At 56.3% G+C, this 15,198-nt stretch overlaps 1 protein-coding gene across 2 annotated transcripts; it reads right to left on the reverse strand.

The window, feature by feature from the left end:
- Positions 1–1,013: 1,013 nt before the first annotated feature.
- On the reverse strand, positions 1,014–14,802 carry UNC45A (unc-45 myosin chaperone A). 2 transcript variants are annotated; one of them, XM_059056603.2, is made up of 20 exons: positions 14,668–14,802; positions 14,283–14,444; positions 14,014–14,050; positions 13,541–13,716; positions 11,564–11,656; positions 10,887–11,054; positions 9,050–9,218; positions 8,630–8,800; positions 7,596–7,767; positions 6,546–6,846; positions 5,633–5,727; positions 5,273–5,414; positions 4,751–4,891; positions 4,421–4,548; positions 4,146–4,212; positions 3,552–3,665; positions 3,209–3,324; positions 2,230–2,347; positions 1,973–2,128; positions 1,014–1,854 (listed from the first exon to the last, which is right to left on the reverse strand). In XM_059056603.2, exons 1-20 carry the CDS (start codon positions 14,671–14,673, stop codon positions 1,597–1,599), a joined length of 2,790 nt encoding a protein of 929 aa, XP_058912586.1. In that variant the 5' UTR covers positions 14,674–14,802; the 3' UTR covers positions 1,014–1,596. The 2 variants fall into 2 exon arrangements, with proteins under 2 accessions (XP_058912586.1, XP_066886031.1); XM_067029930.1 differs by having other exon boundaries at positions 1,942–2,128; positions 14,668–14,788.
- Between the last annotated feature and the right edge of the window lie 396 nt (positions 14,803–15,198).

The following is a 15,198-nucleotide window of genomic DNA, read 5'->3' on the forward strand; positions in this document are numbered from 1 at the left end:
CGCGAGGGGAGGACAGCCTTGGGACAAGCTCACCTCGGTTCGGGCGATACCCGCCGCGGCCTGTCCAGTCCTAGCTCGATCAAACCGGTCCCAAGGCCTAAGCTAGGCCGCTGCGGCCTCCGGCGGGGAGTGGGCGAAACCTTCGGTGGGCGTGGGCTCCTTGAGCTAGATTGGTTCCGTCCTCCGCAGGCACGCGCGGGGCCGCGGAGTCAGTATTAGAAACACTTCGGGGACGATCAGAAAGAACTAAGGGGTTGGCGACAAGCGACCCCAGTGACGGGCACCACCTTTCAGTCCTCTCAGTCTGGGATGGCGGCAGCTCGCTACTGGACACGCGCGGGTCTGAGGCCCTAGAAGCAGCACCCGAATTAGGCGGGTGCTGGGCAGCTTTTACTTTCCATTGGCTCGGGATCTGTCACTTACCTCCGTTAAGCCAATGAGAGTCAAGCTGGGCTTGGTCCGCTCTGCAGAGAGCGGAAGCAGGCTCTCAGGGACCACCCGCCCAGGCAGGTGGGGATGGAACACCCGCCCAGGTAGGTAGGGATGCCCGCAGCGGTCCAAGCTTAGCTCCAACCCCGCTCAGCTACTGGAGCTTCTCTCAGGGATTTCCCACCCCCAGATCCCGAGCTCTGCCCGACTGAAGGTCACTGAAAACTCTCAATACAAAGGCAGAAGTGGGCTTCCCTGGTGGCACAGTGGTTGAGAATCCACCTGCCAATGCAGGGGACACGGGTTCAAGCCCTGGTCCAGGAAAATCCCACATGCGGCGGAGCAACTAAGCCCGTGCGCCACAACTACTGAGCCTGCGCTCTAGAGCCCCGGAATCACAACTACTAAACCCGCGTGCCTGGAGCCTGTGCTCCGACACAAGAAAAGCCACCACAATGAGAAGCCCGCGCACTGCAACGAAGAGTAGCCCCCGTTAACTGCAACTAGAGAAAGCCTACACAGCAAGGGAGACCCCAAAGCAGCCATAAATAAATAAAGGCAGAAGTATTGAAAAGCCTAATGAATGTGTTTCCATGCGCCTGGATACTTTATTGATTTGCTTATGTTTACCCTTTGGCCCTCTACAAGGATTAAGAGGCAATTCAGCAGGCCCTGGGGTGGGCATTCATTGGATTTCTTCCACAGAGGTGGCTGTGCTGCTGAAAAGCTGCCCACACACGCTCAGCCATGCCCAGCTCCTGCTCCACGCTCTGGCCCCCAGTCAGCCCTCCCTGCCCGCTGACTGGGCACATATTTGAGTTCCACACACTTTTATTAGAGGATGAGCAGTGGTCCTGCCAGCAGGCTCAGGTGAGACTCACAGCTGGTGAGGCTGCTTGCTGGGTCCTTCCCAGTGCAGGAAATCCACAGGCTGAGTTAGGACGCACCTTCCCTATTCCCAGCTGTCTAAGTAGTACAGGAAAAGTTCCCTGCTGCGTGAGGCTGGAGGCAGTGCTGGCAGAGAAGCGCTGTGAACGTGGCCCCTGACTCAGAACAGAGGACATCAAAGGGCAGCTGGGCAGGAGACATCCCAGCACCCACCAGCCAAAGCCATGTCTGTCCTCGCTCCCTGTGCTGTGCTAGGTAGCGTGTGTAAGAGGCAGGTCCTCATTTTCCATCCTGGCTGGGTCTGATAAGCCCATATTCCACTGCTTTCCCCAGACAAGCAGCAGCAGCCCTCATGACCGGGCTCTCCTTGCCCTTAGCCAGCACTGACAGGATCTCCAGCATCTCGCTCTCCATCAGGGTGCTGGCAATCTCGCTCGAGGCCTCCACCATGTTCAACACCACCACAGCGCCCCGGTGCTGTAGCTCCTGGTTGGGGCTCAGAAGCAGGGCCTGCAGGATCTCCAGCCAGTGTGTGGTCTGCAGGAAACAGGGCAGCGTGACCACCGAGCAGCAGGGAACCCTGGCAGGGCACTCACACACCCTGGCTGGGGGTTCCTGGCCTACCTCCCCTGCTCCACTAAGAAGGGGCACTGACCACTTGGGGGATGCGGCTGCAGAGCGAGGGCCGCGTGGAGGTGAGCATGGCCAGGCCCCCGGCAGCCGCCCGCCGTAGCAGCTCATCGTCCTCTCCACTGTACAGCACCAGCAGCTTCAGCCGGTCACTGCCCGTGGCTTCAAAGAGATCCTGAACCTGTGGCCAGAAGCGGGGAGTGCACCAGGTCAGCTGGGGCAAAGCCCAGCCAGGAACAGGTACTTCTGCCTGCCATGACCGCCTCCAGGACCAACCCTCACCTCCTTGCTCATGGCCAAGTTACACATGCACTCGGTGGCTGCCCGGCGGATCATCTCATGCTCCTCAAACATGTAGCCCTCAATCATGGGCACAGCCCTCTCCTTCAGGATCTTCTGCCTGTGGGGCCAAGGGTGGAGGGTCGGCATCACCAGAGCGTTGGCATCCATCACCCCCACCCGTTTCCCCACACAATCAAACCCGGGGCCAAGGATTTCCCTGGGCAATATCCAAAGACCCCCTGCTGCACCGGGGATGAAACCACCAGGCAGTGGTTTCCAGCCTTCTACCCGGGCCTAGGAAATAGCATGGGACCTTGGGAAATGCTCTAAAGTAGGAGTTAGGAGACCCAGGTGGTGATGATGGCGATGCTAACACCTAACATTCGAGCCCTCACCCTGACCCAGCACTCGGACTACCTTATTTAATCCTCGCCACAGCCCTATGGTGAAGGTGCAGGTGTGATTATCATTACTATTTTGCAGAAGAGGAGACTGAGACTGAGTGGCCCAAGGTCACAATCAGCAGTAATAGCTAATGTGTACTGCTTGGGCACATTGCCAGGAGCCAGGCACCTATGTAGTAAATGCTTTTACATGTATTTTCTCATTTAATCCTCCTTGCTGCTCCTCCACGTGCTAAGTACTGTAGCCATCCCATTTCACAGAGGGGGAAACTGAGGCACAGAGGAGTTAAGTTATTTGTGAGGCTATACACTAATAAACAGTGAACCCAGGATTTGAACCCAGGCAGCCTGACTCCAGGGCCTGTGCTGTCATCGCCCAGTCACTTGCTATCTCACGGGACACTGCACAAGTCATGCCTCTTGGCCTGTCTCCTCCGCTATAAGATGCAGAGGAGTCACCGTGAGAAGCAAATAAGTGAGTGACTGGGGAGTGCTTTCCACGCTGTAAAGCGCTTTCCTGGGGATGGTCCAAACCATGATGCCCTGCCCAGGCCCCACATCTCAAGGGACCTTACCGGAGCCTCTCGCTGATCCCCGCCAGGTTCGTTAGAGCCATAAGCGCCTCAAAGTTCTGCAGGCCGGAGCAGTTGAGGTGCAAGAGGGAGACGAGGGGCCGGACCACCTCATAGATCTGCGATACGCACCCACCTGTCAGGGCTACGCACGCCAGCTCCCCCAACCCCACCGGCCCTGCAGATGGGAGGGAGTCCAGCTCCCAAAAGAAGGCTGCTCTTCCCACCCCCGGGGCTCAGCAAAGCTGACACTTCTCCAAGGAGGAGCTGCAGCCCGGGTCAAAGGCCATAAGGGCCCTGTGAGTGGGTGGAGGACAGGCCAGCGCTGGGGCAGAAAGACACGTACCCGCTCGCCGGGAAAGGTCATCTCTGGGTTGGAGGTGATGGTGAGCTTGGCAAGAGCCTGGGCTGCCTTCGTCTGCCCCACGTCAGTGCCTTCCAGGGCCAGCGGGAGCAGAGCCTGTAGGGACAAGTTCATCAGTGTCCAAGATGTGCCCGGGAACATAAGGCCCAAACCATGAGGCTCTGAGGACCTGACTGTGCTGCCCTCACCTTTCCCCGCCATTCTCTCCCCAGGCTTGACAATGATACTCCCACTCCCACCCTCTCATCTCTCTGAGGCCTCCCACTAAGCTACCCAAACACTTCCCGAAACAACTATTAATGGACAGACGTGGATTGTGCCCAGCACCAGAGCCATGGAGGGCAATGACACAAGGGAAAGGAGGAGAGCTCAGGACCCTAACAGGCACAAAGTCTGGGGCTCTAAAGAGCCCCCCCCCCCCCCGCCCCACCAGCATCTCTCATCACTCAGCAGGAAGACATTCCTGCTGGTCACTAATAATACTTCTCCATCCCACACCCAACACTGATCTCTGGTGTAGCAGCCACTCCTTGATGTTTTATAAGCCATCGGGAAGGAGTCTGTAAGCCCGCTTACCTTGCCCCCTCCCTGAGCAACCACGGTGCCGCGGTCCTCGAACTCTTCCACCAAAGCCAGGAAGACCCTGTGGGGAGAAGGCTGTGCTGGACGGGCAGGCTCGGGCTCTGGCAGGCAGACCCTCCACTCCTGGGCTCAGCAAAGGAAGGGCGCCATGCGGGTGGCCCCCTGCTCTGAGGGGCCCACGGCACCAGGACCTGCTCCCGCTGTAGTTCCATCAGCAGCCTGGAGGCTGACGAGCTGCAGCAGGTCTGGTGTAGCTGGGGCAGGCTCACCTGGAGAGCAGCTCCCTGCAGGAACTGGTCAGCACAGGGCTCTCGGTCTTCACCATGCACGTCATGGCCGACACCACACCAGCGGCCAGCAGCTTCTTAACCCGAGCCCGCACGAAACTCGGTTTGTCCTGGGGGAGGAGGCAGCTGAGCACAGGGGCCTCGGCTGATTAGGCAGGGAAAGGGGAATCCTCCTCACGGCACAAATTGATGAACACGAAAACAAAGGGAAAGAAACCCGCTTAAACAGAAGGCTCATCTGCTGTGGATGTCTCGAGTCAACTGGCCCCAATGACACAGAGGCCCCCAAGCCCCTCCTAACAGCCCCCTCACCTTGGGGTGCTGCTCGGGCACGTGCTGCTTGGCATACTTGGCCAGCTCCACCATCTTGGGGTCCGGCTCCTCGCAGTCATAGCTATTGGTGCAGTTCACCAGCACCGAGGCCACCGCAAAGAGCACCGACCTCTCCTCGGACTGCCGGGGGCAGAGGGGCCATCAGCAGCCATCCCGGGGGGAAGAGCAGCACCAGGATAAGCGCTGCCCAGGCTCCCAATTCTACCCTCGGCTGGACCACATGGGCACCAGGATGACTCTGGGAACGCCCAGGCCCCATGGTGGCCCCAGACTTAGGGAGCTCACACACTTGACCACCCCAACTCCTCCTAAGAGATCGTCCTTTCCGACCCTGCTGGTGCAGGCCAGTATGCCCAGGCCACACAGAGCGGCCACACGGGCTACCAGCCCCCCCTCCTCTCTGGGGTCACAAAAGCCATTGGCCAAGACCTGCCAAGAAAGCCCCATAAGCTCTAATCCTCGACAGTGTCCCCGGATGACTGCAGGAACCCATGGAGCTACCTTGCTGAGCTGGAACAGAGCCTTCAGCGCAGCCTCATCCTCCACAAACTCCTCCTTCACATCGGCATCGAAGGTAAGGTAGGCCAGACCCTCCACCGCCCAGCGCCGAGTGCCCGCATCGATCTGGTCGTTGCACAGCCACCTGGGGGCATGCAGGGCACGGATGCCCATTAGAAAGGTGGGGGGACAGGAGGGGCACACCAGGACCAAGGGGGGAAAGCCAGGGGCTGGGGCATCCCCGCCACAGACAGAAGTAGTTCACGCAGCAGCGCAGGAGGGTCTGCCTGGGGGAGGACAGGGCAGTGAGGAGGCCCCACTCTCCTCTTTTGAGGTCTGGCTGACAGGTGCTAAATGACTCACTTTCGACACTGCTTGGCCAGTTTGAGGGTGGAACCTTCAGCAAACTGCTTCATGCTAAAGTCGGTCCCTCCAGCTGAGCCGAGCTTACAGAGTCCCTGGTGGAAGAGGCGAGAACCAGCTGTTGGCTGAGGGATGGAGGCAGAGCAGGGTTCTTCCATAGCTGGCATGGGCACCCCCCCGGGCACTCTGCCAGGCTCTCTGGAGGCCATGCACACCACCACACCAGGTTACCACCTGCAGCACCGGGCAGCAAAATCACCTACTGGGGTGGCCACGTGACATGGCATCTGCTAGAGACTGACATATTGACCACCGTGCTGGCCTGGGCCCCAACCCCTCCCGATCTGCACTGGGATGTGATGTTCCTTTCCATGTCATAAAAGGAAACTCTTTACAGATGGAGCTAAGATCCGTGTGCGGAGAAGACGGGTACCTCAGCCAGGCCAGGATCCTCACGGAATGGAGAAACCCAGGACTAAGTGCTCCAAGGAGGAGGACCAGCTTCCTCAAGGTGCAGGAATACAACAGGCTCAGGGAGGCCAGGCGGGCCCTACACCACCCGCTCCTGGGGCCACCTGCCGGCCCAGCCTGTCCACACAGCCCTCTGACCCGCCTGCCCAGAGTGTCCTTCACCGTCTCCTCCTGGAGCCGCTCACACTGCCCACAGTGGGCAGCCCGGGCCACCCTGCATTCTCAGGTGTCCTCTCTGTACGAGGCTCATCTCCCTGACCCGACTATGAGCCCTGTTGTAGCAGGAGCCAGGGCCCCTGCCTCCGGCCTCAACAAGGACCTGCACGCCCTGCACGTCCCATACTGTCACCCAGCGTGTGCTGGGGTTGCACCCTGAGACACCAGCTAGCCCGGCGCCCCTGCCTGGCTGCCTGCTTGCCCAGCCCAGACCCGCCCATCTCACCACCAGCGCCCGGATGCGGATGCTGTCCTTCTCGCCGCGCCTATACAGGTCCTTCAGCAGCGAGACGCCGTTAGCTGTGATAAACGAGGCCCGCTTGGCCTTGCCGGCCGCGTGGATCAGGGCCTCCACGGCCACCAGCTGCTCCTCCTCCTGCTCCGAGGCACACAGAGCGATCACACTCTCCATGACGCCATTCAGCTCCAGGGCCCGGTTGCCGGCGTCACACGGGCCCTGCAGGAGGCAGGACACCGTCTGGAGGGCCCGCAGCTTCCCAGCCAGCCCTTGGCCCTCAAACCAGCTCCTGAGGGGTACAGGTGGCAGCTGTCACATCAAAGCCAGCATAAGGGGACTCTTCTTCCCTCCCTTCCCCTCCACTGGCTGGGCGTCTGCAGTTACTTGGGCAGCAACAGCAAGAAAAGCTGCCGAATTCCCTGGTGGTCCAATGGTTAGGATTCTGGGCTTTCACTGCCGGGGGCCTGGGTTTGATCCCTGGTCGGGGAACTAAGATTCCATAAGCCGCGTGGTGCAGCAAAAAAAAAAAAAGAAGAAGAAAAGAAAAGCTGCCAATGGGAAGACTAAGACATCCTCTGGATGGCAGTCACTGGCATTCTTTATCGAGGCTTTCATTCGAGCCTCCCCTGATGACACGCCACCTAATGTAGGTCACTCTCACTCACACCACCCTGTTTGTCTCCTTCCCTGTACTCACTAAAATCTGAACTTGTGCTGCTTATTTCCTGACTTGTCTTCTCCTAGCTGTGAGCTCCTTAAGGACTGTCATGCTGCACTGCTATGTCAGAACGGACACACAGTAAGTGCTCAGTGAACAACATGTGCTTGAGGACATTTGTTGCACTAGAGAACTGATCTGAGAAAGAAATGTCCCTGGGGAGGTCACTCTGGAACAAGATGTGGCCCTTGGGACCACCCTGTCTGGCCCCTGCTAGTCCTCCCCAAGGCTGCTCTCCTTGTGGGAAACCTTTCACTGCTGTCCCTCCCCAAAGAGTCAGAACTTTCGCAGGAACCCTGGCAATAGGAGGCTTCCCTTACTTGATGTAGTTTTCACAGAGTCGGTGGAAATTCTCCCTCTCGGCATCACACTTCAGGTCATCGTAGAGCTTGCTGAGGAGAATGGAGGCGCTCATGCGGCTGTTTGCTGTCACCGTGAGCTCCCCGGGAGGGTCCTGCACGGAGCCCCCCACCTCCAGAATCTTTTTCAGACCTGAAAAAATACCCTATTTAGACAGCAGAACATGAGTTCCAACCCCTATAAGAAAAGGGAAGAAGTTTCCTAGGAGATGCATGCAAAGGCAGGACCACTCTTGCATGAGGTCAGAGTGCAGACAGGCTCACAGAAGCTGGTGGGCTGGAGGCAGGCGTGGGGTCAGGGAAGGACCTCAGAAGTAAGGTCTGCATGCAGGCCCTGCCCATGGGGGTGAATGCTGTAGGGTTTGGAGGTTCCTCATCTGTAAAACTGAAGAGGAAAACAACATCCACGCCTCATAGGATAATTGGGATAACAAGAAAAGATGAGTACCCAACCGATGTACTCAGGCTGGGACTTTGCCAACCTTTCCTAATTTATCTTTTGAGGGAAAAGAGCAGTATGAACTCATATATTAAACTTGAAGAATTTTTTCCCTGCATATAGAAGTAACACACATTCATAGAAAAAAACTTCAGATACAGAAAACTGACCCGGCCTCCGTTAACCTGCTCGTGGGCCTGCTCGATGTGCGTGCACACGAACGTGGCTGAAGGGTCCAATGTTCCCTAAGGGTACAGCACAGGCCACATGCACTTCAGTACAGACACACGCTGGGTGCAATCCCTCCTGGAGACGAGCAGGCCCAGCTACCCGAGCAAGATGCAACACACACTTGATCTTTCTCTGTCTCTCTGTATTTATTTATCTATCTACATACCTATTTGTTTATTTACTTATATGCCATGCCACAGCAGCTTGCAGGATCTTAGTTCCCCGAGCAGGGATTGAACGCAGGCCCTCAGCAGTGAAAGCACAGAGTCCTAACCGCTGGAACACCAGGGAATTCCCTTTCTCTTTTTAAGACTCTGTCACCTACCTTGGTCGATAACCCAGAGTGTGAGGCTGTTGTTGGGGTCCTTAGGAGACTTCCGGGGCACCACTTTAATCAGGAGGCTCAGGGCACTGTCTCGGCCTTGGCCCGAGACCCCCACCTCGGTCAGTAGCTCTAAGAGGTTACTGATGAGGACCTTCAGCTCCCGGGCGGGGTCTGGAAACAAGAAGACATTAGTGGGCTCTCCAGTGGCCTAGGCCCAACTTCCCTGGTAGGGAGAGGGGACCTGCAGCCTGAGTGCTGGTTTCCAGCCTTCCTCAGAGGCACCCTGGCTACTTAGAACCTCGAGTAAAATACAACAAGTCGTATTCCTGAACAACCTGCAGCTGCAGCTGGCCTGGCTGGCTCAGCCCCTTCCTCTCCACGAGAGCCACACCCACAGGACACAGACTTGCTTCCACTCACCCACGATGATGGCGCCTTCTTTGCCACGGAAGCCCTTCTTGACGCCTTCCTTGAGGGCATCAAACATAACTTGCAACAGGTGGCAGGCAGCCAGGGACACGGCCTGGTTTTCCACGCCCAGGATAGAGACCACCCTCCGAGTTCCCAGCACGCTCAGGGTCGCCACTGTCTGGGTGGGAGAGAAGTGGGCAGAGCTTCCAGTTGGTGAAAGGCAGCCATGGAGATCCCTAACTGGGGGTCAGAGAGGGTGGCCAGAGGGGAGAAAACGTGGGTGAAAGAGCAGATCCCGTGAAAGCAAAGTGGGCCTGCTGAGGGTGAGGCCAGGGCAATGCCAGAATTATCTTGTTGGAAGGGCTTCCTAAAGAAACATTCCAGGGGACTCCCACACTCTCTCTCTCCTCGGCTCCAATCAGAGAAGACAAGGAATACTGTGGCTCTGAAGGCAGCTGCTTTGGTTTGTGTCTCCCTAGGAAGGAGAAACATAGCCTGGACAAAGCTACCTGACTACCCGGCCCAGGGACACCTCATTCCTCCGTGATACCAACCCTGAGGTTCTGTCTACATCCTGGGGATGTGGACAAACATGGAACGAACCACAAGGCCTCTGCGCCCATTTCTGAGCTGGAAAAACCCTGAAGGTCTACTTGGGTCCATCCTCATTCACAACAGGGATGGGGGCTTCCCTGGTGGCGCAGTGGTTGAGAGTCCGCCTGCCGATGCAGGGGACATGGGTTCGTGCCCCGGTCTGGGAAGATCCCACATGCCGCGGAGCGGCTGGGCCCATGAGCCATGGCCACTGAGCCTGCGCGTCCAGAGCCTGTGCTCCGCAACGGGAGAGGTCACAACAGTGAGAGGCCCGCGTACCGCAAAAAAAAAAAAAAAAAAAAAAAAAAACACGGATGGGCAGGAAGGCTAGAGGGGGCAGGTGGAATTCATGTGGCTTTCCCGTTCCTAGCCCTGGGAGACGCAGAAATAGAGCCCGATCTTGGCCTGAAGTGTTCATAGAATGTTTCACATATCCACCCCTAATCTAGGAACTGTGGGCTCCTCTAAAAGCAACCAAGGGTCAAGTCCCTGTTCCCTAGGTCCAGTCAGTTCAGGCAAGAGCCAGAGCATGGACTTTGTGACACCGGTCTGGGGCAGGGCTGTACTTGCTGAACTGTCTGTGCAGGACACCCACGGTCTACACTGAGAACCATCTCAGGGTCCTGCCCTACATATCTGCTCTCGATGGTAAAGATGCTGTGGGTCACATCACTGACCACATCAAGCACCATGAGGACCCCTGTCCAAGGGAAATGCCAGCTTGATGGTGAGGGAAGGACAGGTGCCCTGTTCTTTGCATGCAGCTTGCTTTTACCACACGGACAATGGGGGGATCAATGACCAGGTGTCTCTGCGATCTGCTGCAGGAGAGTTCCCTGGTTCGGGAAGATCCCACATGCCACAGAGCAGTTAAGCCCGCGTGCCACAACTACTGAGATTGTGCTCTGAAGCCCACGAGCCACAACTACCGAAGCCCGGGTGCCTAGAGCCCGTGCTCCGCAACAAGAGAAGCCACCACAATGAGAAGCCCGCGCACCGCAACAAAGAGTAGCCCCCGCTCGCCGCACCTAGGGGAAGCCCATGCACAGCAACAAAGACCCAACGCAGCCAAAAATAAAATAAATGAAAAAAAAAAAGTGCTCAGGGTGCCAGTGGGCTGCTTTTGCTCTTTCTTGGCCGCACTTTGTCCCAAATCATGTTGGTCTTTTTGTGTCATTTTAATTTTGCCTCTCGTTAAATATCTCCTTATATTTTGCCAAGAGTGGATGGACAGACCCTTCGCCCCACACACCCGCGATTGGTGTTCAGAGCAAATGCCGACTAGTGTGCGCAGGGCCGCCAGCATCAGGTCAGGCTCTCCCGTGTCCAGCAGGCGCTGCAAAAGCTGAACCCCGTTGCTCCGGAAGATCTTCTCAGCTCCAGCATCCTCCCGGGCCAGCACCACCAGGTTCTGAGACGCCTGCGTCAAAGGAAGTGCACATAACGTGAACACTGTACACGGCACGGGGTAGGGCAAGTAGACGCCCTGAGCTCTGGACCTCACTGCTTCCACTTAGCAGCTGAGTGACCTTGGCCATAAACTTAACCTCTGTGAACTTCATCTTCCTCTTCTGTAAGTAGAGAAAAGAGCTTGCTCTTGGCATTGAGGATTAGAATAAATGGAGTCCTGAGTCCCTGGCAAAGCCTGAAGGGCAGAAACAGTGCCTCGGTCACCTCTGTACACCCAACTCCTAGCACAGGACCTAAGCACCAACAAGGTGCTTCGGAAACACTGGTTCCCTCTACCTGGCTCACACTTAGGCCCCAGGCCCTCTGAGCTCCCACCCAGGCTCTGTGAACCCAGCTGCCCGATCTAAGGAGCGATGTGCAGCAGGCCAGGCCAGCAGGGGCTCCCAGGGTCAACATCAGCACACAGGGACGGATGGGCAACACTGGGGGAGTTCAGCTCCCACTCACACAGTTCCATACCTTTTGCTTTTTCTCAGTGCCTTTTTCTTGTGGGTCCAATAATATCTGAAACATCTGCTCCACTTTGGCATCCGTCGAAGCCATGTATCTCACCTACGACAAATCAGCAAAGCACGGGAGGAACTGCCTCTCTTGACCGGAGACAACACATTCCCTCTGTTCTCTCGCGCTCCTGCCAGGGCCTGGCTCCTGACTCTGGGAGGCACAGAAGGATACCTGGGCTTCGGCCTTGCACCAAGCGACCTTGGGCAGGAAGAGACTTGCCTGGCAGCTTCTCCCAAACTCCCCGCAGCTATTTTCTTCTCTGAGCTATTTCCCACTTGGGCAGCGGGGGCAGCACTGATGCTGAGGGCAGGGCCATTCAGAAGGGGTGGCGTCCTGTTAGCCATGAGGCAACCCACTCCCAGGGGGCCATGTATGTTGTGGCAGCCTGGGTTCACTGCCCGTGGCACTGAACCAGCATTTATACCTCCTGCAAGGGAGCCAGCAAGTCATGAGGTAGCTGCTGACACGCCTTTTAACTCAAGGATTCTCTTTTTGATGTTTTTTAAAAAATAATCTGAATGACCAAGCTCATCCTAGGCCCTCTCCCTCCCTAGGGTCCTGGGCGTGGATAGCAGCACATGCCTAGCATGTGTGCCGCTCCCCGCTTCCCCTCCTGCAGCCACGGCAGACGTGGTTCATGTCACAACACGTTCTTCTCCTAGGCCCAGGCAACCTGCTTCCTAATCCTTCTCGACACAGGGTTCTAAGCAGCCCCAGCTGATCAGACAGAGCTGACACTGAGAGTAAAAGAGTCTGCTTTCCCAGATCTCAACCTTTTGGTAAGGTGTTTGCCATCATATTACTTGCTTCCACTGGGTCAGCATTTTAACACCAAATTACCTGGCTAATTCAAGCTTGATAATAATTCATGACAATCTTTAGATTATTTTCTCCTAAATTAATTTTTAAATATGTGTATCACACAATGTCTATTTAAAGAAACAACCAGATGAAGCAAAATCTCTTTTGAAAAGCCCTCTCAATCCTATTCCTTTCCCTAGCAGTCACACTGTCATCATTTTGATGCACGTCTTTTAAAATATTTTTCTTTGTGTTTACATACCCAACTGTACCCATGGAAAAAACATGGTATTATTTTGAGGGCATTTGGGGGGGGATCATTTTAACGTAAACGGTATCATACTATACGTTATTATATGTTTTGCTTTTTTTTCACTTAACAAGTGTCAGCTTTCCAGGTCCATATGTGTTGATCTGCCTATTCTTAACTACAACGTTCGAGTCTGTAGTAAGAATGTCACTCAGTTTATTTAGCCATTGCCCTACTTAATTGGAACTTACGCAAGTTCCAATTTTTCATTATTACAAACAAAGCTGAAACAAACATACACACACCTGCTTGTGTACACGGGCAAGGCTTCTCTAGGGAAGACAGCAAGAAGTAAACATACTGAATCACAGGACATGCTCATTTAAAATTTTATGAGATATGCTAGGGAGACGCAAGAGGAAAGAAATATGGGAACATATGTATATGTATAACCAATTCACTTTGTTATAAAGCAGAAACTAACACAGCATCATAAAGCAATTACACTCCAATAAAAATGTTTAAAAAAAAGATATGCTAAAAGACTCTCCAAAGGAGCTGTACCAATTTGCACCCCCTCCAGCAGTCATGAATGAGCCCACGTCCTCCCGCAACTTCACCCCTTAAGTGTGTCTCCCTCCTTCTAGCAACGTGTTCAAACTTTAAATGTTTGCCAAACAGACCACCAAAAAGAACAGCACCTTGCTGTTCTTTTAACTTGCTTTTACGTAACCACTGGCAAGATTGAGCATCATTCTATAAGGTCATTTGCCATCAGCATCCCCCTTCCAGAGAACTGTGTTTACACACTTGATCCAGATCCATTTACCAGTGCCCCTCTACCACTGATCAATGCCTCGCTCTCTCAATTACTCACACACCTTCTCCTGAATCTGGCCCGCGATGTTCCGCAGGGCCTCCTGGAAAACTTTGTTCTTGGGCTCCAGGCTCACACATCTCTGCAGGTCAAGGACGGCCTGGTCGAGGCGGCCTAGCTTCTCTAGGGCTTGGCTCCGCCGGTAAAGTGCTTTGACATCCCCACCGTCCTTTTCAATGGCTGAGCACAAACAGGAGCTCTGTCAGCACCCATGAGGCCACCATCTCCAGGCAAGAGCAGCAGGGAAAGATCTCGAGGGGCAGAGAAAGGTGGGGGGACGGACGTGGGGCTCAGTACTTCAGCCTCATAAAAGGTGAGGGTAGCTGCAGAAAGGAAATGCCCCGGGAAGTGGGAAAGAAAAAAGGCAGATGTGTTTCAGGGGTGAAAGAAGGAGGAGAAAGTGACGGTGCAGTGGTCCCAGAATCCTTGCCCACCCCAGAAGTCCCACAGCTCCAGACAAGGGCCACATTCCCCTACCTTTGGATGCCTCGGTTTCAGCTTTGTCGTAATCTTCCTGTAAGAGAAAGAACAGGCCTGAGAGGCTGGTCATCTCCTTTTTCGGGCACAACTGGGCAACAAAGTTGTTTACCTTAGTCACCAGGTCCCCCCACCACTTAGAAACCCAAAAGACGTGTAACAAGTGCGGGTGGCCTGAGAAGACGAATGTCCAGTCGGGTCCCAAGCAGCGGCGAGGTGCGCAAACAGGGGTCCGGGCAGGCCAGGGGAAGAGCAGCCGGCTCGCTCACCAGCTTGAGGTGGCAAGCGGCCCGGTTCCGGTGCAGAATGGCCTGGTCCTGGGGCGTTGCGCCCAGACCCAGGGCTTGGGTGTAGGCCGTCAAGGCGCCTTCGTAGTCCCCGCATTTGAACAGCTCGTTGCCATCCTTCCTCAACTGCTCCACTGAGCTGGCCTGTGGAGGGAAGGGGTGGAAACGTCCGAGGTGGGCTCAGGGTGAGCCGGGGAGCTAGGGGCAGAGGAGCCTGGGGGTCGCGGGTGAGTCCCATGGAGGGCCGATTGAGGGAGGAGGAGGCCCGAGAACGGTCAGAGCAGGTGCGAAGTGGTGATGGCGCAGGGGGATGGGTATGCACCCCGGGGTCGGAGGGTCGGGGCTCGGGGGTCCCTAGACCACTCACGGTCATCGCGCAACAGACGTCCCGGGCGCGCGCAGCTGCAGTCTCTGGAGAAGGGTGGGTCTAGGCTCGGGAATCCGCCGTCGGCTGCCCCGCCCCAGTCTTGCGTCAGAGGCGGTGGTAGAGAAGAGGCGGGGCCCAGGCGAGAGCACGCCGGGAAGAGGGGCAGGGCGCGCAGCCCGGGTCCGCAGGCGCAGAGAAGCCCCAAGCGCGCTTAGTCTGTTCCCGCCGAGACCGGCAGGGGGCGCGCGGCGGAGGACCGAGAGGGGCGCCCGTGGCTGCTCAGGTCCGGTCCCGGCCCAGGTCCCGGCCCATATCTCGGCCCCGGCCCCGACCGCGGCAGAAATGCACGAGGTCTGCAGTCATCAGGGCCACAAGCAGCAGGCTGTAAAGGCCCAGTGCTAGAAGCGGGCCTGGGCCCCTATGGGAGAGGGGAGAGTATCAGGATGCTGACCCAAGCCGCGCTCTTGCTACTTGCAGCCTGTGGGTTAGAGCCCCTGAGAGTCTGGAGAAAGCCCAGAACTCCCTACCCAG

This window comes from Kogia breviceps, chromosome 3 (genome assembly GCF_026419965.1).
Source record: "Kogia breviceps isolate mKogBre1 chromosome 3, mKogBre1 haplotype 1, whole genome shotgun sequence".
Classification (NCBI taxonomy): domain Eukaryota; kingdom Metazoa; phylum Chordata; class Mammalia; order Artiodactyla; family Physeteridae; genus Kogia; species Kogia breviceps.